At 33.6% G+C, this 23920-nt stretch overlaps 4 protein-coding genes and 1 long non-coding RNA gene across 6 annotated transcripts in view; 3 read left to right on the top strand and 2 right to left on the bottom strand.

Moving 5' to 3' along the window:
• The window catches only part of LOC149483991 (uncharacterized), a 418879-nt gene that overhangs the window by 351070 nt on the left and 43889 nt on the right, over nucleotides 1-23920 (top strand). The window lies entirely within an intron of this gene.
• LOC149484001 (U6 snRNA phosphodiesterase 1) lies at nucleotides 524-2545 on the top strand. Its single transcript, XM_089701514.1, has 5 exons — nucleotides 524-772; nucleotides 992-1134; nucleotides 1513-1696; nucleotides 2042-2204; nucleotides 2351-2545. The coding sequence occupies exons 1-5, from the start codon at nucleotides 702-704 to the stop codon at nucleotides 2543-2545; spliced, it is 756 nt and encodes a 251-aa protein (XP_089557640.1). The 5' UTR covers nucleotides 524-701.
• ZC3H3 (Zinc finger CCCH domain-containing protein 3) lies at nucleotides 2535-7213 on the top strand. The gene has a single exon (XM_089701513.1). It carries the CDS (start codon nucleotides 2535-2537, stop codon nucleotides 3996-3998), a length of 1464 nt encoding a protein of 487 aa, XP_089557639.1. The 3' UTR covers nucleotides 3999-7213.
• LOC149483999 (tether containing UBX domain for GLUT4) lies at nucleotides 5168-9967 on the bottom strand. Its single transcript, XM_089701512.1, has 8 exons — nucleotides 9726-9967; nucleotides 9442-9634; nucleotides 8519-8735; nucleotides 7813-8206; nucleotides 7019-7213; nucleotides 6760-6922; nucleotides 6038-6221; nucleotides 5168-5423 (listed from the first exon to the last, which is right to left on the bottom strand). Exons 1-8 carry the CDS (start codon nucleotides 9804-9806, stop codon nucleotides 5324-5326), a joined length of 1527 nt encoding a protein of 508 aa, XP_089557638.1. The 5' UTR covers nucleotides 9807-9967; the 3' UTR covers nucleotides 5168-5323.
• On the bottom strand, nucleotides 14287-23002 carry Nmdar2 (glutamate ionotropic receptor NMDA type subunit 2). 2 transcript variants are annotated; one of them, XM_089701510.1, is made up of 16 exons: nucleotides 22721-23002; nucleotides 21527-21913; nucleotides 19332-19471; nucleotides 19006-19221; nucleotides 18458-18695; nucleotides 18059-18372; nucleotides 17726-17970; nucleotides 17451-17652; nucleotides 17035-17349; nucleotides 16354-16631; nucleotides 16165-16267; nucleotides 15899-16047; nucleotides 15406-15626; nucleotides 15213-15316; nucleotides 14732-14961; nucleotides 14287-14581 (listed from the first exon to the last, which is right to left on the bottom strand). In XM_089701510.1, the coding sequence occupies exons 2-16, from the start codon at nucleotides 21897-21899 to the stop codon at nucleotides 14545-14547; spliced, it is 3165 nt and encodes a 1054-aa protein (XP_089557636.1). In that variant the 5' UTR covers nucleotides 21900-21913; nucleotides 22721-23002; the 3' UTR covers nucleotides 14287-14544. The 2 variants fall into 2 exon arrangements, with proteins under 2 accessions (XP_089557636.1, XP_089557637.1); XM_089701511.1 differs by lacking the exons at nucleotides 19332-19471; nucleotides 22721-23002 and having other exon boundaries at nucleotides 21527-21650.

The following is a 23920-nucleotide window of genomic DNA, read 5'->3' as shown; positions in this document are numbered from 1 at the left end:
CTTTCTAGGCAGCCGACCCCGTTAAGATACGGGAGGCTAGGAAGAAATGAGAATATTTTCTCTGTCATTTTTGATAAAAAAAATATTTTCGTTTTTGACAGTCAGGTAAGCCAACATAACGGCAGGGGAACTCTTTCGTGAAACGCACTTTAGTTCTAGATACGTCGCGTCGTGTCTACGTCCATTTTCAAACAATATGGCCGAAACGCATTGAGATAATATTAATATGGAGACGACACCGCCTACATCACTTATGTTCCACTCAACATACGTCATGTGACGTATGTTGAGCGGTATTTTATAATGGTTTTAAAGTGAAACGCATCAAACATGCCTTCGTGTGTGTTACGATATTGCACAAATAATACAAATAATACGGAAAAGTGCAAAGGAATAACTTTCATCGTTAAGTACCTAACTAGATAATAATTTTTAAAACTTAGTTAGAGCAAAAAAATGGCGCACAGATTTTGTTCGTGCTGTCTCCATACGTAGTAATATTATCTCAATGCCGAAACGTCAAATTTAGTTCATACATTCGCCGTGGGACATCTTTCGTGGCGAGTTGTCTTTTTACTGAATAAACCTAACTCCTAAGAAAAATTTGTTTAGATTTCTAAAATAAAAGCACGCCAAGTGTCGAGTTAAATAATATATTGAATGTTCATACAACTTTCTCATTGCGTTGAAGATATTCTCTCATGTCTGGGTTGTCTTACTTGTGTGAATACGGTGGATCTGATGAAAGCGAGTCTGAAGAAGTAACAAAGAAGTAAGTTGACTTGAAAAAATTTTCACTGCCTATTTTCTGAAATATGAATGGATTTGATTTTAATATTTGATGGTATAAAATTAGGTTTGTATCTTTCAATAACCCAGTAATTACATTCAAGACGTTGATTGGGGTCAAAACTAAAACTGAAAAACGAATTAACGATTTAGTGTTTGTTTTTTATTTGAATTAAGTACCTTTTTTCATTTTTAATTACAGACCAAAATTACCGCCCCCAGATTTAAGTAAAATATCTACTATTCCCATTGATAGTCATCTTGATGATCCAGATCAACATAATGGTCGCCTTCGATCATTTCCTCATATAAGAGGAAATTGGGCAACATATGCATACATACAATGTAAGTTATACATATATTCATGATTTTTTAATATTTTTCTTCAACCGTATACAAATTATTATGTTAACTGGTTTCAGATAAAATAGATTCCGGCATTTATACTAGAATATATTTTTTATCAAATCATGGCATACTAGTAATAAGTAATGCATAAAGTATAGCGCACGGCAAACTTCTTGGCCAAAAAGTAGTGTGGTGGGGGAAGTTTGCGCATCAAGTTTTAGTAGTTTTACTTTAATTGGCCAAGAAGTTTGCCAGGCGCTATAGTACTGAATTGTTATATATCTATGTATAAATAAACTGATTTATATGACACACAACAGATGCACAGTTCACAGTACCTAAAAATGTTAAGCTAATTATTTCTTTGTATTGTAGATCCACAATATGACAATTTAAATGAGTTATTAGTGCAATTCAAGGAAGTATTAAGAACAATTAATGAACCCAGCTATTTATGTGATAATTTACATATAAGTGTGACTAAGACCATAGTATTGAAATATCATCTAATCTCAGTATTTACTACATCTCTTCAAGATTCAATTAAAAGTTTAGAAAGGTATGTATTATTTTTGCACCTGTTCTATTTATCTAATACTGACTTTTTTACGTCTGAATGCTTAAATATTATGAATTATACTCTCAATTATATCACATTTTATGTACCATATGCATGCATACTCTGATAACCACATGTATGTAAAATCTTGCTAAATGAGTGAAATTTTTTTTAATGATAAACAAATATTTTTATAACATTCAAGATTCGCAAAATACACATTTATTTGTAAAATTTGCTAAAGGTTTATAGATAAAATTTATTTATCTACAAAACATCACAAACTCATTTTTTATTGGTTTGAAAAAATAAATGTGAATAAAAATAAATTAATTTCCTTTCTAGTTTTGAACTGGGATTTCAATCTGTGGCGGTGTACACTAATGAGGAAAAGACTCGGACATTTCTTGCGTTAAAAACAGATCATTTCAGTAAGAAGTATCTTTTAAAAATAACTGAAAGTATTGATGCTGTGCTGAGTGAATTTAGCTTACCCAAGTTTTATGAGGTAAATATACAGTGAATTCATTTATGTCATTTAGTCAATAATAACAAGTAATGATTGTTAAACATTAATCCATGAAAATTCAAGATTTAATTATTTAAAAAAAAACATGTTAAATATTTTTTATTGAATGTTTTAAATTCTTTCAGGATCCATCATTTCATATGAGTATTTTATGGTGGAACGGTGACTGGAAAAACATAATCTCAGAAAAAATTGAGGAGTTAAATGGAATTTTGATGAAAGACAGTGAAGTTGCTCTCAATACTGTGACTATAAAGAAAGTGGACTGCAAAGTTGGAAACAGATTTTATCAATTTTGCTTAGATTGCAATGGAGGATAAACACAACAATAGAGTTTATATTAATCCAAATTATGCAACTTCAAAAGGGAGAAATAGCATGCCATTAAGTCAGCACAATACAATATACATTAACCAAAATTTTGTGAAAAATAATGAACAGACAAGTAATGTAAACAAAATTTTTGTGAACCCACATTTCATAAAATCTAAAAATTTTGTTAGTGAAATGAGAACATTACATGAAAACAATCTAATTGATAACCAAACTGTATGTTTCAAGCCGGCGGTCCCTTTAGAAGCTTCTTTAGAATGTTATAATAATTGTTTATACAACTTATTGCCCAATCAAATGCCTGAGCCGTCTAGAAATTTAAGTTTTCCTAATAATGTGACAGAAAACAGGAGTAATGAAACTGGGGTGAATAAATCTCGCTATAGCCTAGTTAGGAACAGTTGCACTAAAATAAATCCATGCACCAACTACAAGGTTGATTTACAAGATACACTTAGTAAAAAGAACAATTCTTTACAATTACCTATTGTTAAGTCCAGGTATCATTTAATAAGAAAAAATGTAGCTAGCACCCTAACATCACAATCTCAAACAAAATCAAGATTGAAAATAAATAAATATAAAATGATAACCATCAATAATGTGCAAAAGAGTGATGAAAATAACATTAAAGAGAAAAGAACTAAATTTGTACCCTTCAAAAATATATTTCCAACTGAACAAAAACTCATACGAAACAGTATTTCAATGCAGCCACTTTTGAATCGTAGTTTATTAAGAAGTCGTACTTCAATAGATATTTTAAGACAAAATCAAAAAGTAAGACGAATTTATACCAAACAAAGGTATAGGGCTGCAATTGAAAATATAAAAGGCAAAACTAAAATAAATAATATTCCATGTCCATTATTTTCGAAGTATGGAAAATGTCTCAGAAATATTAAAGGCAATTGTGAATACCTCCATGATAAAAAACATGTAACATTGTGTAGAAAATTTTTAAAAGGTATATGCCATGATGTTAAGTGTTGCTTTTCCCATGAATTGTCAATGAAAAAAATGCCTACATGTTATTTTTATTTAAAAGGCATTTGCTTCAAAGAAAATTGTCCATACTTACATGTAAAATTGAGTGAAAAAGCAAAAATTTGCCAAGATTTTTTGCGTGGATATTGTGAAAAAGGTGAGAATTGCTTATTTAGGCATATAAAACCAATGGTAAACAGGAAAAGTTTACAGACAAAAGTATCGCCAAATAGTGTTAAAAAAAAATTACTGTTAAAAAAAGGAACCCAAGAAAAGGTTTACAAAAGAATTCCTCTAAATACTTCAGAAGAGGATTCCAAAAATATTGCCGAGGTAATTCTTGATAGTAGATATTTTAAAGAAACTGTTACTGAAGAAATAGATAACTGTAATGTGATAAAACCAACCAGATGTAAATTGGGTGATTTACCTTCTTTCATAAAATTAGTTTGATTGACTGTCTGAGCTTTGAGAGCAATTTCTGCATTCATATTATTTTATTAAATATTAATAAGTAGTTTCCCATTTTAAACTTTATTTGTGGTCATTTTAAAAATATTTCAGTTAAAGTATATATATATGTATATACCTATTAATTTTTTACTGCAAGAATGTGATTTGATGATAAAATTATAAAGTGAAAGTATTTGTTATTTATTGTTTTATGTACCTACCTATCTAAGTAATTTTAATTTAATGTTCTAATTTTACTCTGTATATTCCGCTTTTTCGTTTCCGTGGTACCTAATGAAGGTATACGTTGGTATCATAGAAATCTAAATAACAAGACACTAAATTCGTAAGCGCGCGTGACCTTGTCGTCACTCAGTTGACTTCCAAGCCACCAGTGCGTTCGTCGCTGTTCAGTTGCTCTCGAGACGTGCGAATGTAAACATGGTGTTTTTCAGCATTTTCCATTGCGGAAATTCTTCCACAAGATGTAATTATACTAAAAAAAAATAACATTTCATTGGTATGTATTTTTTAGAAATAATGCCGTTTTTCCTTGTTAATTAAAGAATATTTACAAGTATTACGAATGTCAATTGTCACCATTGAAATCTAAATACTTAACAATGAATGTCACAGTCGACTGTTCTTATTATTACGTTTAACACAAATTTCAACCTTATTTCAATGTATTAAAGTTCAAAGTTACATCTATTGAAAATTAACGCCCTCTGTTGTAGAAAAGCCGATTTTTTTCGTATTTGTATTTTCTAAATAATTAAACTGTAAAATCGTGCGTCATGGTACATATTATAATGCTGAATTGATTTAGTTTTCACTAAAACGAAGCTGTCGTAAAAGGCATAGTTTACTTGTGTGTGTACTGTTTAGCTGTTAAACGAACCTGTTCCAGCAAACTTCTCCTGTCCGACCTGCGGAAAAGTATGTCGATCTCGCATTGAATTGTTTGGACACCAAAAGCATTGCTCAGGCATAGCACCATAAACCGTCTGTAATAGACGTATAGGCCAACGACGAAGACGACTGTTTAGCTATCGCTGTAATATATCGCAATAGCTCTTTATTCATTTTATTGTACAAGCACGTACAAGTTTGACAACAAAAGTAAATTTATGTGGTATTTATAATCAGGGATTAAATTAAAGAATAAATAATATGTACAGTTTTTTTTATTTGAAGTAAACATGAACTAGTTCTAGATAATATTATCGAATAAATAATTCCTAATTTTCCAGTAAGTATTCCAATATAGTAGACGTTAATATTTAACTTTTCGATATAGGTACATGGTTATATTTATAAACAGTCTATTTCTTAAACCATTTTGGTAATTTACTCTCTTTTGATGTTGAAGTTTTATTGTTTGAACTTCCTTGCGTTTCTTCCAATTTTCGCCTTGTAGGGGCTCTGCAAAAAGTTAAATTTTGTACAAGAAGAATTCCTTCCAAAACTCAAAATATAGCAATACGAGAAATGACAAAAATTCAGGCTATCTTCTTATTCAGCAGTTCAGGCTATCTTCTTATTTTTAGGAAACTATTTAATTTTCTTCAAACATCAACATCATCGCTCATGATGATGTTATGATTGTAAATTATAGTCTATTCTATACATATAATAAATCTGTAGAAGGGTCAATTCTGTTTCTGTACATTGAAAATATAAATAGCAGGGGGTGTTACTGGATCAATACCAAGCCCAAATATGTGATTTAAAAAATTTTTGTCTGTCTGTCTGTCTGTATGTGAAGGCATCACGTGAAAACTAACGGTTCGATTTCGATGAAACTTGGTATAATTATACCTTATTCTCCTGGGCGTAAAATAGGATACTTTTTATCCCGGAAAAATACGTAGAAAAAAAAAAAAGTATTTTCCGCGCGGACGGAGTCGCGGGCGGAAGCTAGTTATAAAATATAAATTTATATTGGTAGTTTGTGTTATTGGTATGGGATAAGTAAAATTATTGTAACTTTACAAGATGACGACAATAAGCCGAAATATCTCTAAATATGTTATTACCTGTATTTGGATGCTAAAATACTAGCAGCATCACTTGAAGTTTGTTTTAAGTATATATCATCTTTAAGATAGGACTGCCCTGAGTTTTCTTCCAACCATCTAAAATGCATATGCACACAGGGGACATATTTTGCGTCTAGTAGAGTTGTATCTGGATCTAAGCTTTCCTTCAGTGGTGTTGTGACTAAAATGAAAATAACATATAGAAGCGCCTACTTTAGCATTTGTCATAATCTACGCCGACCTAACAGTAAAAAAGGAAACCAGATTTACAATCAATAAAAGGTTGGCAAAAAATGTCTGAAAATAAAATATGTTGCTGTCACCTTGTTGAATCTGATATTTGATTGAATGACTAGCGCATTTAATGAATGACGACATTCAATTGAATTTCTAGGCCGAACATTGATATAACAAGCGTCACAACAACAACAACGGAACATAGCCCTTTGAACTGACCGGATATAATACTCGGCATATTGTCTAATGACTAGCGCACTCATTGGATGACGACAGAATTTTCGTTTCACAAACGTCCAAAGGAAGTCGTTTGTGAGTCGAAGCCGATGATTAAATCTTTCATTCATAAATGATCATCCATAACTCACAATTAAAACTAACAAAAAATGCCACATTTTTCGAAAATTAACGAAAAATAAAATTCAACGCGAATGAAGCCACGGGCGGGCAGCTAGCATAATAATTGTGTAATATTTACTTACATATTTGAAATTCTTTATCTTGATTTTGTAGATGTTCCTTCACAAAATTGTTAACATCTTTTATTGTATTAGAAGGTGTAAAAACTCCTTGTAATATCATGTTATCCGGAAATTGTATTCGTACTACAACATGTCTGTATGCATTAATTTTTTGTTGAGATACCTGGAAAAAATAACATTATTGAAATTATAATAATAGCAAAGACTTTTATACACTGCGTGTGTGCACAACTAATAACAGCTTGCTTTTTATTATTACCTGCTTTTCAAGTTCCTCTCTTTTTGTTGATGTTAAAAGAGGTGTATTTTCGAACTCAATTCGCTTTTGTTGCAATTCATGGTAAATTTTTCGTACTTCTTCTATACTCAATTCATAAAAATCATCAGGAAGGTCTGATAATTCATCGTGACTTTCTTCAGGTTGCATAAATGCAATTGCTTTTTGAGAGCCAACCTAAAATAAAATTGTCATAAAAGTTGTACATCTTTGACTTACATATTCTATTAAAATATATAGGTATGTATTGCTATAAATCATCTATTTTCTTTCCTGCAACTTAGACTTATTCAGCATGATCATTTAAATAAGTTGTTGTCTTAAAAAAGCTTAATGTACAATCTCAGACTGGAAGCGAACTGAATCGAATTTTTTCTTTTCTTTATAAATTTATATATATTAAGTTTTTTTATGTTTAAATGATTAATATGTGTTAACTGTTAATGATAAACAACGCATGATATTTAACAAACAGTTTATAGGTCTGCAATTCAGCCTTTCTTCTTATTAAAGTGAAACTTTTATTACATCATCTCAAACTTTTTGGTCTGTGTAGCGCATGTCGCGTGTATCGCACTATCGCGGCTGCCGAGTAGGTATACCTACTCGGCAGCCGACCGTCACGCGACATGCGCTACACAAAGCAGTGTTCGGAACCGTTCGAACAGTTTCACTTTTACCGTGGTTTCATAAAACCACACAACATTTTTTTATTTAGATAGCACATTTTACGAAAAGCATATTTTAGGCATTTCTAACTTCGTAATTTTACTTACAAAAGTGACCTCCTCCTCTATTTTAAGGCGTCGTTCAAGTTCATCTTGTGTCTCTAATTTTTTTTGTGCTTTGCTCTCAAGATTGCGTTTAGAACTTGTTGCTGTGACTGACTCTCTGTTAACAATTTCAGTGTTTTGTTCACTATTATTTATAACAGCTATGTTATCAGTTTTTAGAGTGGTTGAATGCTGTTGTTGTATTTTTAAGGATTTGTATAGTTTCACTGGATCAATTGATTTCATATCCTTGTCTTTGTGTGCTGCAATTAATTGTTCCTCACCACTTGTACCTGAAAGATCTTGGGTGTTCATATTAATAGGTTCCTTGTTATTCACATCTTCCGTTTTAGGTTTTTCTGGTTTAGCACGATACACTGATGATACATTGGCTTGTCTGCAATTAAATGATATTATAACTTAATAAATTCTAGTTTTATACATTTATAACTTTAGTATTTTATCAAAGATTTACAAGCTGCTCTTGAAGAATAATGATATGGAAAAGATGACAATTTCAATGAGGCATCTTTATTAATTAATAATAAAAAAAAAAAAAAAAATATAATGATAGAATGCATCAATAATTTTCAAAGCATAGAATCAGAATATATATAGACAACCTTGAAGTCTCAGTAGGACTAATTTTAAGTTACCTATTGTGTTTTTAAATCTAATTGTAAACCACTAGTACTTATGAATCACTTACGTGGTTTCTGTTTTATCCAGTAAACGAAGCACTGCTCTGCCAGCTATTAATCCTAATTGTCTTAGTGTTTTTTCTTTGAGAGCTGAAATCCCAATTACTTCCTGCCTCATATACATGATGGTGGGATTTTTCATAGTTGATAATTCATTGTCAGCAAGAGATGTCACCAAATCAAATAAATAGGTATGAGGAGCAAATTCTGCTGTTCTCCTTTCACCTGCAAAGTTGGATTAAACCTGATAGTTATTTTAAAGAAGGAAATAATGTTTTATATTCATAAAAAAAAGTGACTGAGCCATATAAATAGAATTATATACACATACTATTGCACGCCTCATAAGCGAAGCGTTGAGGTGGGTACTACTGTCACTTCGCGCAAAACATCTGATTTTTCAAACTTAAAATGTCTTTATGTATCATACATTGCACTTGTAAGATAATACATACACACACATATAAAGAAAAAACACTATTTTTAACGTTCATGATATTTTTGATGTCATTTTTGTTATTTAAACTAGTTAAAAAACAGTTTAAAAAAGTTCTGTCTTGGACGTCCGTGTGTCTGTATGTGCGGATCCTTTTTCTTGTTAACACGATAGCGACCGAAATACTTTACTAATTGAGTCTTTTTTTTTCTCTTACGCTTGAGTATGCTCTGGAATAGAAACCTTTCATTTTTCAGGGTCTGATTCGATGTGGTTTAATTGTTATTAAATAAACAAAAATAATAATTAATAAATATTTATTAAAAAAAAAATATGAGGCGTGCACTTTTGGATTTTCCAAATTATATTTCTTAATGCAATGCAAAATTTTTTAGATTACTGTAGCTACCAAATTTACTCAAACCAAATATAGATATGAAGCGTTTTCATTTTCATTACATTTCATTTAATTTTTTTACTTACATTTCTACTTACCATCATCTAATAAAAGACCCACTGTAACATTAGCTTCAACTCTCTTTTTGTCAGCTTCTACCATCTCTAATGTAGCTTTATTAGGTATATTACAGAATCTTATAGTAGTTGTTAAGTCAACAATGTGATTATGGTGTTTTAAGTTGTATTCACTGGCCTCATATCCCTGTTTTTCACATACATCTTCCAAGACCTATTGGCATTACATATATTTAATATTAAACCTTACTCAGGTTTGGTGAAAAAACTATTTAAGTAGATAAATTTAAAATACTATAGAATACCTGTAAAAAGCTCGTGTCCGGCGTACAATGTACTTTTATACGCCTGCCATTAGGAATAAGTATAATGATATCTTTAGACATTTTTATCTATTTTATATCTTTCAAAAAATATTTTAATTTACTTATCCAGCAACCATTAAATATCAAATAACACAGTACTATTGAATATAAGTCAAATAAATAAACGTAATAAAAGTAAAATGCATATCACTCCTGTTTGAAAATGTATTGAGAATATGAGATGTCAATTGTCAAATGTCAATTCACAATAATTGTCACTTGTCACAGTCACAGATGACTGATGAGATTTCAAATTTCAATCGGTAGAGTGCGTTTCACGAAAGAGTTCCCCTGCCGTTATGTTGGCTTACCTGACTGTCAAAAACGAAAATATTTTTTTTTTAATCAAAAATGACAGAGAAAATATTCTCCTTTCTAGGCAGCCGACCCCGTAAGATACGGGATAAGGCTAGGAAGAAAGGAGAATATTTTCTCTGTCATTTTTGATTAAAAAAAAATATTTTCGTTTTTGACAGTCAGGTACGCCAACATAACGGCAGGGGAACTCTTTCGTGAAACGCATTCTAGCAAGAAGCATATATCTAATTGTGTATCTAATACACTGGAGATTTCAGTATGAACATTAACTTGTAATAAGAAAATATGACCTTGAATGACGCCTGTATGTTTTTTTATCCCTTTCACACCTAACTAACTACCTAGGTGTGAAAGGGATAAAAAAACATACAGGCACAGACATAGATAGACTACGCAAGTACCGCGATCTGTATGAAAACCAAGCGTGTCATATTTTTTGTACTGACCTTGACGCGTTATGACGTCACGAGCGCTTTTTAGTGATGGTAATTTCATTTTACGCTAAATCGATTAGGACGCCACTCGCGCGGCGATTCTAGTATCGTCCTATCCCATCGAAGTAAATCGAAAGAAATCAGATCAAACTAGATCTATGTCTAAGAGGTAATTAAATAAATGAATCGTAATCGATTACTAAATCGATTCAAGACAGAAAAATGATAATTACCATAGACAGAGGAATGATAAAATAAATTTCTATGCCTTTTAATATTCTAACAAGTAAACTAATGTGTTTTAGCTTTTTCTTACATATGCCCATTGAGTTACCGTGTACTACGTACTAGAGAGGCCATCGAAAGAAAGTAATGAAACTGTCAATCAATCAATCTTTATGTCCCGTTGCATCAATCCATTTTTCTTTTATGTTCGGGTTACTTGGAAAACTGAAAAAACAAACATAGTCTAAGCAATAAGGAGTTTTGACAAAAAAAAATCTATGCCTTTTTTTCTGAAAAATTGCTCCTTCAAATTATCATTTTTCTGTTCGATTATAAAATCGATTAGAATCGAGAACTGTTGCATCAAATGAACATCACTAACCACAAAATTGGACAGAAAAATGAGAACAGAAAAATGAGAAGACGCTATTCATTGCTTGTTATCATACGACTCGATCTTTACCGTGCCAAGTAAAAGCCGCAATGTATTCCGAATCATTTCGTATGATTTGGTATCCGTGTTTGTCACGATCGTTTTCCACAGATATTCTTTATTTGATTTTAAAATAAATAGTGCATATTCTGATTAGAAAATTACTTACCGGTGGAAGGAAACATCTCTGCTAACTCGGCCACTCACAGCTGTGGAGTTTCTACAGTTTATAACGGCGTAATTCGGCATTTTACTTTATTCAGCTTCACGTCTTTCCTTGGCGAACTGCAAGCGCGGACTGAGTGTAGGCCAGCGTCAAGTAAGTTTCATAATCTTAGTTTGGACACGGGAAGTACATACACTCGCTTAGTCTATCTTGATACATGTCCGTGCATACAGGAGTCATTCAAGGTCATATTTACTTATTGTTCATACCAAGAAGCTTATATCTTATACACTGGAGATTTCGGTATGAACATTTGACGTGTAACAAGAAAATTGTTGTGTTCTATCATTTTCACACCTAACTTGGTATTGCCACTGTTAATACGAAGTTTTCCCAAGGCTACTATGTATGCTGTAATATTCTGTGCAAAAGGTTAGTTTTTGTACATGAGTTTGTTGATAAATTGCCAACAACGTCATTCAGAAGCATTGTTGGATGAGACAATTATTATTTATGCTAAATAAAATAAGTATCTGAACCAATTATTAAAAAGCGATACTCCCTGATTATGGGTAGTTACCATAATAAAATTGTAGCAACTCTCACTTTGACAATATGGCATAAGTGTCAAAAAATTGCGCCGCTTCGAATATTTAAGTTAATATTGTTGCGTATTTAATAAATATTTTCCGAATATTAATAATGTATTGCATTGTGAAAAATTGCAGAAGTTTTTGGACACCAAATTCTGGCCTATAATTTCACAGGCAAGTGTATATTTACGTTATTTACAATATTCCTCAATACTCATGCATTTACCTGTTAAGAATCATTTTAATGGCAAAAATCGTCAAATTTATCATCATTTTACTAAGCAATCATGTTAAATAAGTTCTTTTCCTAATACTTTCATCATTTTTCAACAAGTTTTCAACAAACAAATTTAACAAGTAAGGTAACCATGATGATGGGTTTTTACGGATAGCGACGATAATATATTGCTAAACAATATTATGATGAACATTTAGAACACCATTTTAAAATTTTTTATACTAGTAATGAAACAACACACGACATCGGTATTGCACTCACATATTGTGGTTTGTTCTTTTTTACATTGAAATTTATACTTTTTAACCTAATATTTTTTTGTTTTACGTATTTCAGCTTTCCAAAAAATGAAGTAAAAAGAAATATATATGCCTATCAAGGGTAAAATTACTGAGGATTACGACCCAGAAAAAAAATACTGCTATAAACAGTTTTAATTTGATGTTTTTGGCTTGAAGTTGACCCGTCGAAGCAACGCGTTTAAAAAGAAGATCTGAGTAACTTACAAATTGGTAAACAGCATCTGACGCAAACACAACTTTCCTCTATTTACAAAGGATGTTAATGATGTATATCGGTTAATATCCAAGCTTTGTAGCCAAAAGTTATCAAGCGTTATTTAAAACTATCATTCTCTACCAATTAAAATTGTATGTCGTATAAAGGTGATAATTCTTGTAAGTTGACCAGTAATTATAATAAAAATACTGTTAAAAATATATGTCGTTATTATTTATAGACCATGATTTTTAGTTTTTTCTATTTCGAAAAATCCTGAATATACAAACCAGTGTGGTCACCCACAGAAAGAGACAAAAAACAACACTGACGTCATTCAAGGTTATATTTTCTTGTGACAAGTTAATAGTCATAGTGCAATCTCCAGTGTAGATATAAGCTTCTTGGTTCATACTGAAATCTCCAGTGTATAAGATATTAGAAATTAGAAGCTTCTTGATTGGTAGTAGCACCACAGATAGCACAGTTTATATGTTTTAAGACATTATTGTAAAGTATGACATTAGTCACCTATAGCTCATCTGCCTACTATGCGCACCTATTATACTATTATACATTATACTATTTGATGCGCACTAAGCAATTTGTGCAATACACGCGCTCTATACTATTGTAATATAATATACTCTAAGCTAATTTGAGTTACATGCATATTCCATAACTCTTATTGTTTCGGTGGTCTGTTGCGGTTCTGCCAGGTGTTCCAGTCTCCAGATTTTCAAATTTATACTCTCAGAAGAAAATGCTCATCACGTGGAACAATTTGTATTACGGCACAATTGTTATAACTCTTATAGCTTAGGTACTAAGACTTAGCTACTAAGGCTTAGGTGTAGTCATAATGTAGTCAGCGTAGTCAAAGAAAAACCCGCATAGTTCCCGTCCCCGTGGGATTTCCGGGATAAAACCTATCCTATGTCTTTCCTAAGATCTCAAGCTATCTCATACCAAATTTGAAGTCAATCCATGCAGTACTTTATTGCGAATTGCCTATTCAGTCACAAGTCACACTTTCCTAAATTTAGAAGGTCATTAAAATGAGAAGATTCTGATCACACATTGTCCTAAATCTATAAACTATGTCAAAATATAATAAAGATCATGAATCAGTGATTTAGAACCAGTGGGTCCTGAAATTATCTACGATTTAATTCAAGATCGTTTAACATATTAATAAATCTCAGAAGCAAGATACTTAGGTACGATTTATCCCACGAGGAAGTCATACTTTCTATTTATTTAAAGAAAGATAGGTCGTAAGATTATTCGTATTATGATTTATAATTCAGTTATGAGTCAGTCTCTAATCCCTGCTAACAATTATTATCTCATAAAACATTGGATTTTAAAAGTAAACATTTAAATAAGTCAAGTTTATGGTTACTAAATGCGATTACACCTTCCTAATTGCGTTTCTAATTAGACTTACCCTTTTTATACCTAGATATTATTATTTTATTAAAGTAGGTTTCAGATTTATGAAGGGAATGTACAGATGTCAAAAGATTATTAGCATTAGATGTAAATAAATGTGTATATTATAACAAAGAAAAATAAATAACCACAAGATATTGTCCAAAAAATATATTTTATTGTAGTAGACAACACGAGGACGCGCGCCCGGCGCCCAGCCCGCCCCGCGCGCTCGTCCCACAACAACGCTTCGCTATCTACATCCGCCTCTCGGTTTTAATAATTGGAATATTTTATTTAATAATTACAACGTTTTTTTATCTGATCTTATTTTAACATAAAGTATAACTAATTTTGTCTTGTATAACTTGGTGTAAGAACAGCCTTCAGGAATTGAAAAAAAGTGGCGCTATATGCGCCTCACAGCACTGTTTCCATTTCTACTCGCGTCCGCTCCCTATAACATAAAAAAAGGATTTTTATCACAAAGTAACAAACATATTTTCTTTTCTTGCTTGCATTACTTGATTATAAATTTGCAGGTAAAATTTCTCGTTTACTTTTTAAGAGTAGAGTTGTAAATAGTGCAGACATTTATACAAATTACCTAGCGCGTAGATCGTCACAAGAGAGCGGTCTGCCGAGGTCCGGCAGCAAGTCCGCCGGCACGTGCAGCGTGCGCGGCCGCGTGGCGTCGTGCGGCCGGCCCGCGGCGTGCAGCGTGGCGGCGGACGCGAGCCGGCGCGGCGGCGGTTGTAGGCCGTGTGCCGCCAGCACCGCCAATAACTGCCGAGCGCGGGACACTGCCGCGTCCCGCTCGTGTTGTGCGCGCCATATCTAGTTTTACCAAAATATGTGTCTGATGTCTGTCTTTTAAGAAAATTAATAAATTATGTCCATACATATTAAATAGATTGTAGAATCCCTGTATGGTTTTATAATGTTAGAAAAAGTTTTGGTTATTTGATATATTGAGAAAATGATGATAACTTTATTGAGAATAGTTGCTTCCGTTTCTATAGGACTACAGTGTAGTTAGTTACTTACTAACTTTTCATTTATCTTTTCTAATTTGAATGCCTTTTTACCTGCGCAGCACACACAGCTGACCGACAGTGTGGGCGTTTGCCCAGTCTAAAGCCTTGATCTGCTGTTGCATCCATCACTGCATTTTGCATTGACAATGATTGTCCTAAAGAAATAAAAATAAAAATTTAATTAATTTTTCCAAATTTAATTAAGTCAATGAATACAGCTATTGAACAAGGATATACAGCTTACCCATTGAGATGGAGACGAGCGTACAGCATGGGTGTAATTCCGATTTTACAATATGCTCCCGTGCGTAACGGAAGTATAAATGTTCACAGAATAATATAGCAGCAGCTAACAGTATACCAGCCATCAGTAATAGGAATGCTGATAAAAACTGTTCCAGTGCCAAGGGATCTGATGACTTGTGCTCTTGTTTGTTAGGTTTACATGTACCCGTCATCCAGTACCTATAATGAAGTGCTCTTGAAACGACATGCCCTTCAATTAATAACTGAAGCGGCAAGCCATTTTTTTATTATATTCATGGTAAATACATATTTGTTTAGCAACGAAGTTATATCAACATCTTGAGGAGTTGCTGGCAACATTGCGTGTTACAGAGTTGTTGACGTCATGTATGTAGATGTATTTAAGAACCAATGAATACGAGTACCACATTAAGTATATTCTATGGCATAATAGTATCGACAGAGTAGATATTATGTATTTCAAAATTTACCTGCGTAACCGTTCTAGGTCTCCATTTGAGCGTAGGTCTAGTAACCGCTTATTGAACATACCAAGGTACTTTGAATTACGAGTAAAAGCTAATCCGTAGCCTGACATCGCGTACCATGCACCGACAGTTAGAAGTCTGCAGTCTTCGTCCTTAAATAATAAAAATTTTGCCCGGTATGTAAATTGGCACAAATAGTACAAGTAAATAGATTTACTCTTTTTGTAGTAACTACGTATAATAATATATCTCGTGTAGTGGAAATTTACCTGAGATACTAAGTAATCCAAAACAGTTCCATCATATATAAACGCATCTAATTCACCCGTTAAAATGCTTGTAACACCTGCGCTCACTGTGCTACGGTTGTACCTTTAAAAATGTATAATTAGTTATGATCAAAGTATATTTTCTTATTAAATCCTATTATGTGCTAACGTAGGTAACTTAATACTTACGGAGTCATGTAAGAGTGTGGTTCTCTAAAGTATTTCTTCAATGTTGCATCTGAATGAGACCACGGTACAGTACCGAACTTCAGTGGTGGTTGATAGGTTTTAGGTTTTACTATTCGTGGGTCATCAATACCGCTCAATTCATGGAACTCTTCCCTGGTTATCATGAATGCCGCTAGGTTAGCAGTGTATATAGCAAGAAATACTACTGCAAACATCGCCCACATATTAGTCATGAAACGTGCGGTGAAACCTCGAGGTGAATCCACATGAACCGAAGCCTGTTGAAATTGTACGATGTATTTATTGGTACCCTTATATAAGGTATTAAGATAAAATAGGTGTTATGATATTGATTATTATATATGAGAAAATATACATTTTCAAAATTTCAACAGAAATACCTTATTAACCTAAATTATAAATATATTATGTGTTATGTAAAAAAAGAGCGTGTGTGCACACGTGTCACTCAGAAGTGGAACTTCTTTGGCAAGATTCAACAGTATCAAACTCATCGCCTTACTCTATGACGTGATCGTATTGCCATGACGCGACCTAGAAATTTTACTCTCAACGCACCTAAAGAAGTTTCACTTCAAAAAATCGTGATAGGTAGGTAGGACACATTTAGAGAGCATTGTTTTTACATTACCTCACTTATAAATAACAAAGAATACTTACTTGAAAAAGTACAGCCCATACTATCCAATATGTGCGACATAATGAAAATCGGTTTTGTACATTAATCTGCCCTGGTGAACGATTTAGACCACTGGGTGACAGCCATTCAAATATGAAAATACAAAAAGTTGCAGTTTGTATCGCAACAGCCCCAACAAGCATCCACGATGCTGTATCAAATGGTTCAAGAAAAGCAGTGGGAGATATTATACCAGTTCGTTTTGCGACCACAATTGCAATACCCGTTTCCATGAACGGTACACTAAAGTCGACTACTGCTTCTCTATCAGAATTTATAACCAACGATGTAAGCACCTTCAAAAGAAAAATAAAACAAAATTTAAACAACATCAGTAACTAGTAGGTAGGTAGATAATAAAGCATCATTTACAGAATAAAGTGCGTCTTTTACTTACCATGTCGGTCTTCTTGTTTACAAGCTCTGCTATTAATCCATTCCATTTTCCATCTTGAAAAGTTCCCCATCGTCCATCTTCCACACGTACAAGCTCATAGGTAAAACCTAATTGTTCAGCCAGTTGTTGCAACAAATCTATGCAAAAACCGCTGCAACATTGATATAACGAACTGTTCCTATGAGCAGCACCAGCTTCTATCCTGTAGACATCCATTTATTAAAAAAAAAAAAACTTATTCAATAAAGCAAAATAAAATAAATCGTAGAACTCACCCGACAACTTCTATTTCAGGAGCAACTCGACATATTACACCTCTGTCTAGAGAACATCTTCCACTCACTGGGTCTGGCGGAGCCAAATTAATATAAGGTGGCTCTTCTAAGAATGTAATTCTCATATGAAACTTTTCTGGCACACCTTGGGGAGGTGTATGCAGACCTCCAGGCCAAATTATGTCCTTTATAGCTAAACGCTCTTTAGGATAAGAATTCCATGTTCCTATTTCTTCCCACACAAGCTTGAGTAACAAAATCAAAATGAGAATACGAAACGTTGATATAGATTAATAAATAATAGCTTAATTGTGAAGTTGTAATTTTAATTACCTGATCACCAAGTGTTGGTCTCAAATTCATAATTTTTAGTTCAGTAGCTCGTAATTCCCCATCAGGTGTAAATTCTATACTAGGCCTTCCAGTCTCACTCTCAACGCTCACGTTGCGCAGATGTCGATAGAATCGTTCACCTGTAGACCACCTTGCTTCACCGCTGCCCGCTCCATCACAGGAGAGCCTCGTTCCCAATGGATATCTAACATTCTCAGCCTCAGACACATAGGATTCAACTCCATAAGCAAATACTTTAACAGCTGTTGCTATTTCCGATATTATACTGGAACTCGAGGTATCAAAATGAACACCTAAAATATTTATCATTATTTTAAATATTTACTTCTTCTAAAATCAAATCTATTTCTTATTGCTTTTACCAACAAAATAACTTACCGAGCATTCCAACTGGGAACTTATTTGGAGATTGCATGGAGCCCAATACACTTTGTGTAACTATCCAAACATAGCTCTCTCCGGTGAGATGAAGATCAGCTGCTGTAGATAGAATATCAGCTGCCTCTTCCCGTGTTGCATATAAGAGCATCACTCGCGCTTCACTTGTCACCAATTCATTGAGGTCAGCAGGTTTCTTCACAACCACGGCATTTAAAATCGTAAACTTAAAACGATCCTGTTGAATTTGATATTTTTGGTTTTATGGCATTCAAATGCTTTATAAATATAAATTCATAAAGAATAGAAAAAATTCGATCACGAGGCGGGTCAAGGGTGGCCGAGTTGGTTACCCATCGGCCCCGGATTGGCGTGAAAGGATGCGGGTTCGAGTTCCTCCTCGTGATCGAATTTTTTCAATTCTATATTAAATTTATATTTAAAACGACCCTGTAAAAAAAATTACAGATAATTTTTCAACCTAAGTACTTACTTACATAATTTTTTTATTGCCTTATTAAAAATTAAAATACATATAAATTCCTTACTTGCAGAGAGCTAACTCTTTCGCGGACTGCTTGAATAAAATCATCGTGCCCCGCAATGGCAGATGTTACCACACTGAATTGATGCCACTTATACCTCTCGAGTATAGAGAGCATGGCTGCCGTTTGATGTTCAATTGTTGGAGCCAACTGTAATCTCAACGATGCATGAGATGCATGTTTTTCCAAACCGCTATTATCAGCGTTCCATGCAATAACCTGAAAACGAAACCAACACCGAAATTGAAGCGTTGGAATGGGATTACCTAGCATGTTTTATAAGCGAAGAAGAAGTATAGGAAGTTAGGCATATTTATAAAAAGCTTTACCGGTATGCCAAGATATCCGGCCAGCTGCAGAAAATATTGAGCGGAGGCAGTAGATCGCCCGTATTGTTCATGATTCATAAGATAAAGTATAGCAGACACGTTGACTGCTAGAAATTCTTTACATAGCGAGTCCAAGATTGCTGAAAGCATTTAATACATGTTTAATGAACCTTTTTAAATTTTAAAGCTTAGTTTAATTTAATAGAAGGTCGAAATAGTTATGTATAATTTATAGTAGTTAAGTAAGTAGTTAGGTATTAAATATTTAGTTAATTTTTAATTAAGTAATTTACAATTAGAAAGATATGGATTTATTTATTCTACTAATAATTTAAATTCACTACATCTAGATATTATACTATAAGCCCAAGTTGTTACCCTAACTTGTATTTTGTATGCGAAGCTGAAAGTTATTAGTAGGTACATAGTTAGTTATTCTTAGAACCATATCATACAAACTACATTCAATGATTCAATATTCATATACCCAAATCAAATATATTATATAGATATAAGTAAGTACTATACTATATAAAAATGTATGTTTGTCTGTAGGTACGTCGTCGTGTATAAAATCATAATTCATAGTTTACTGTATTATGAACAAAGTGTTGCACACTGTGGTTGCACACGTGCACAAGCCAAAAGCTCGATAAATGAGCTATCTATCACCGAAAGAATTTTTCAAATCGGACCAGAGTAGTTAGTTCCCGAGATTGGCGCGTTCAAACAAACAAACAAACTCTTCAGCTTTATAATATTAGTATAGATTAAAAAAAATTATACCGGCCGAATTGAGAACCTCCTCCTTTTTTTAAAGTCGCTTAATAAAAAAAAAGTTTGGAAAATCCAAAAGTGCACGACTCATAATGCTCATTTAATTATGAAATATAAAAAATATATATATATACATATATAGATATACAGTCTTGTAGTTTTCGTTTTTTATTAATTGCAATTAAACGACACTGAATTAATTAATCATTCGCATTCAGTGACCTACCTATCGTCGATTAGAATATTAAAAAAAAAAAATTTAACTCAAATGATGGATTTTTTCACAAGTTATAGTGTTTTCAGGTTTCACACATGACGGACAGGAAAATTTTTTGACCTATTTCGCTGTTTTTTTCCAATTCTATTGAAGTACATAAATCAATTTTTAAAAAGTATGGGATTAATCTCCATTAAATTATCTCGACAATAGTATGCAAAATATCTTGATTCCGTGAACTAACAAGGCTATAATCATGGACGTATAAAAAAAGACGGACGCCGTATTACGAACAAACAACGTGAAGCCACCATAGTAAGCTAGTGATCGTGTAAAGACAATAAAAACGCACACACTCTCACCATAGTAAGCTAGTCGGCCGCCATTACGTCGTGAACTACCGACTGATTAACTGCGTCACTGTTTCACAAAAAATATTTAAAATGCCGTCTTGCGTGGTTAAATGGTGTCGCAACAGTACAATTTTAAATAACAAAACACAAGGGATTACATTCCACAGGGAAGCAAGTTATTTCTTTTATGTTTTAATGACAAAATTATTACGGCAAAATTTATAGAAAAAAATACAGCCGCCATTGTCATCAGACAGCTGTTGCCATGGCAACATGGCACACACACATGGATGTTTCGCCGCCATTACTAGGCTTCACTCAATGTTTAGGCGATATACCGTCCGTCTTTTTTTATACGTCCATGGCTATAATAATAAGAATAGCTGCAAAAATGAGGCGAAAAAATTTTTTCGATCGTAAAGCACTCTCTGATGCTTCGCATCATGAGTCGTGCAAAATTATATTGTCTACCAAATCACTAAATTGCACCTATTTAGGTAGCACATACCTACCCAAGCTAATAAGCTCCTCTAAGGATTGAATTATATCTACTTGTACTTATCGATACATAGGTATAAATTAATGTAGACTAAGATAGAAGTAGTTAGGATATTAGTTAAAAGTTATCATAATTCATAATCATTTGTTTATTTTTGTTTTTTAAATAAATTGTTTATATTTTAGTCTGAGCTGCAGTGTAACGACAACATGCAAAGAATAACACAACCATGCATTCAGGCAACAGCTTAAAAAATTACATGTAGAATATACTAGTCTGTAGTTACAATATTAACAACTATCAACTTATCAAGTCCATAGTAACTAATCCTAGTATACTTAGTACTTACACATAGGACTAGGCGTCAGGCCTTGCATCGAAAGCGTAATGTTTAGACGCACTTGTGAGAAGAGTTTCAATTTTCGTGGCAGTTTAGACAGCGCCGCTTTCTCAGCTCTGGTGTAATCACGTGCGCCGAAGGCCTTGTGAGGCACAACAAGAGCGGCGGTAATGACCGAGGGTGCGCGGGGAGTCTGCGGCGCGGGCGATGTCCGCGGCCGCCGCAGACCGTCGCCGATCCGGACCCCACCGCCACGCGCACCCTCTCTGCCTCCAGCACCAATCGTACCGCTACCGATTTTAATACCACCAGCGCGCTCAGCACTCACTGCCACCAACGCTACCAGCGCGGCCAACGCCATCAAAGAGGTGCGCGCCTGCATCTTCACTTTTGATGCTATTTGTGAAAATAAAAGCTATCAGCTTCAAAATATTTTTCCGTTAAGTTATAAAATACAAATGTAGACTACTAGAGCGTTTAAGCTATTAAGAACTGTGCTCTTAATTTCGCATAGGTATTTCTTGTTTACTTGAAATTGAATAGAGTGATACCAGTTATACCACTCTTATCTACTTAATATTATTAAGTTCCTATTAGCTCGACTTTTATTTTTAAATTTCTTAAAGTTAAAAAGACAACACCAATATAAATAACATTCAAAATAATAAGAGAAATTATAATAATTTCTGCTTATGTAACTAGTATAAAAATTAAGATGTACCTAAGTAAATACAAATAGGTAGTAGCTACCTGTTTCTGGAATAACTAACTATATTTATATTAACTTATTTTATTATGACGAAGTTAAAAAAAGGAATTACCTACATATTGTTATTGAGTAAGTACTATATAAATAACTCACAATAAACTCTTGTAGGTACTTAGGTAGTTAATATTTATAATCAGAAAATAATTTCTTTGAATCTAGCCTTAACTAGATTATTGCCATCATAAATCAAGTACCTACCTTACTTAACTTCATTGATAAAATTAAAAAAGCCTTTCTTTTTATAAGATTATATACCTACGATTATATAGGTACTTATCGTACCTATCATATCTTATAGAAGATTTGGTCAGGTTATTATAACATATACTCAACAATTTTAAATGTTTTGTTAATTGTTAAGTGCATAAACATGAAACAATTTGCCACGAACTCCTCAGGGTCGATGTATCTATAATAATGTATGGAAACTTTACCTATAAGCGCCGATAACGGTGATGGCAATGGCAGCGGTGGTGGCGCGGCAGCGTGCTTTGGGCTATCCACATAAATCGAAAAGGCGGCGGGCCGACATGGGGTCGTTCTAGGACGGACAGTGGCGTGGTCGCAGAAATGCGAGTACCACGCGTGTTTACGTAAGCGCCACGCCCCGAGCCACGCTCTGGCTGTGAGGGGCGCGGCGCACAGCGCGAAGCACCTCCGGTCGCCGAGGGCCGACTGACGCACCCTCACCCCTCGGCCATAACAGCATCGCGCCTGCGTCAAACGATATCATCGCCTCCAGTTACATAATAGAGCCAAAGATCCACACACCCTTTATTATAGGCGTAAGATGAAACGCTTAAGTTAATCTTCTTACACTACGCTGACAAAAAAGCACAATCGCTATTTTGGCTTGTTTAAAAAACTTACAATACGATTACCTACTCGTAATAATTACTACATAGTTACGATAAATAGTTATATTTATTCATTATTTATTGTAAATTTGGTATGGGCACCATCAAGGATTGTTACCTACTACTGGGGGGTAACCGGCATCTCTTATAGCAAGCTTATTATAACATTACTATGTCTTTTCGTACCGTGACACCCTTAACGCAAGCTTGTTGCAGCGTTAAACTGATTTTGTTTTTGTAGCAATTTGTAGCATTACTGTAGCATTAAGTTTAAGCCAATGTTCTGTTACACACATTGAGATAATATTACTACGTATGGAGGAGACACCACTAACAAAATCTGTGCGCCATTTTTTTGCTCTAACTAAGTTTTAAAAATTATTATCTAGTTACTTAGGTACTTACCGATAAAAGTTATTCCTTTGCACTTTTCCGTATTATTTGTGCAATATCGTAAGACACACTAAGGCATATTTGATACGTTTCACTTTAAAACAAATAAAAAATGAGCGTGCAGTTACGCCATATGGCGTATGTTGAGCGGAACATAAGTGATGTAGGCGGTGTCGTCTCCATATATATATCTCAATGGTTACACAAAATATTTTGATACTATTATGATTTAATTTAAATAATTATATTTCTAATAATTTGCTAGCCAAGCCTTGCTATACGTTATCTACTGTAGTATAGGTACTATTGCACCTCATGGTAGGCTTTTTAGTTCTGCTACGGCACACTAGGGGCGCTGTACGAAATTTTATACAAAGCGCTTAC

Source organism: Colias philodice, chromosome 12 (assembly GCF_061535455.1).
Source record: "Colias philodice isolate Cphi_HAF_F1 chromosome 12, ilColPhil1 Martin Lab GWU primary, whole genome shotgun sequence".
Lineage (NCBI taxonomy): Eukaryota > Metazoa > Arthropoda > Insecta > Lepidoptera > Pieridae > Colias > Colias philodice.
This window is presented reverse-complemented; position numbering and strand designations above follow the sequence as displayed.

Coding starts and splice junctions, on each gene's coding strand:
- LOC149484001 (XM_089701514.1), top strand. CDS start 702: ATGTCTGGGTTGTCTTACTTGTGTGAATACGGTGGATCTGATGAAAGC. Junction 773..991: donor TCTGAAGAAGTAACAAAGAA/GTAAGTTGACTT, acceptor TTTTAATTACAG/ACCAAAATTACCGCCCCCAG. Junction 2,205..2,350: donor GCTTACCCAAGTTTTATGAG/GTAAATATACAG, acceptor AAATTCTTTCAG/GATCCATCATTTCATATGAG.
- ZC3H3 (XM_089701513.1), top strand. CDS start 2,535: ATGGAGGATAAACACAACAATAGAGTTTATATTAATCCAAATTATGCA.
- LOC149483999 (XM_089701512.1), bottom strand. CDS start 9,806: ATGTCTAAAGATATCATTATACTTATTCCTAATGGCAGGCGTATAAAA. Junction 8,736..9,441: donor GGGTCTTTTATTAGATGATG/GTAAGTAGAAAT, acceptor CCAACTTTGCAG/GTGAAAGGAGAACAGCAGAA. Junction 5,424..6,037: donor ATTTTAGCATCCAAATACAG/GTAATAACATAT, acceptor AACTTTTTGCAG/AGCCCCTACAAGGCGAAAAT.
- Nmdar2 (XM_089701510.1), bottom strand. CDS start 21,899: ATGCAGGCGCGCACCTCTTTGATGGCGTTGGCCGCGCTGGTAGCGTTG. Junction 16,048..16,164: donor TGGATTACTTAGTATCTCAG/GTAAATTTCCAC, acceptor TTATTATTTAAG/GACGAAGACTGCAGACTTCT. Junction 14,962..15,212: donor CAGCTGTGTGTGCTGCGCAG/GTAAAAAGGCAT, acceptor TGGTAAAACTAG/ATATGGCGCGCACAACACGA.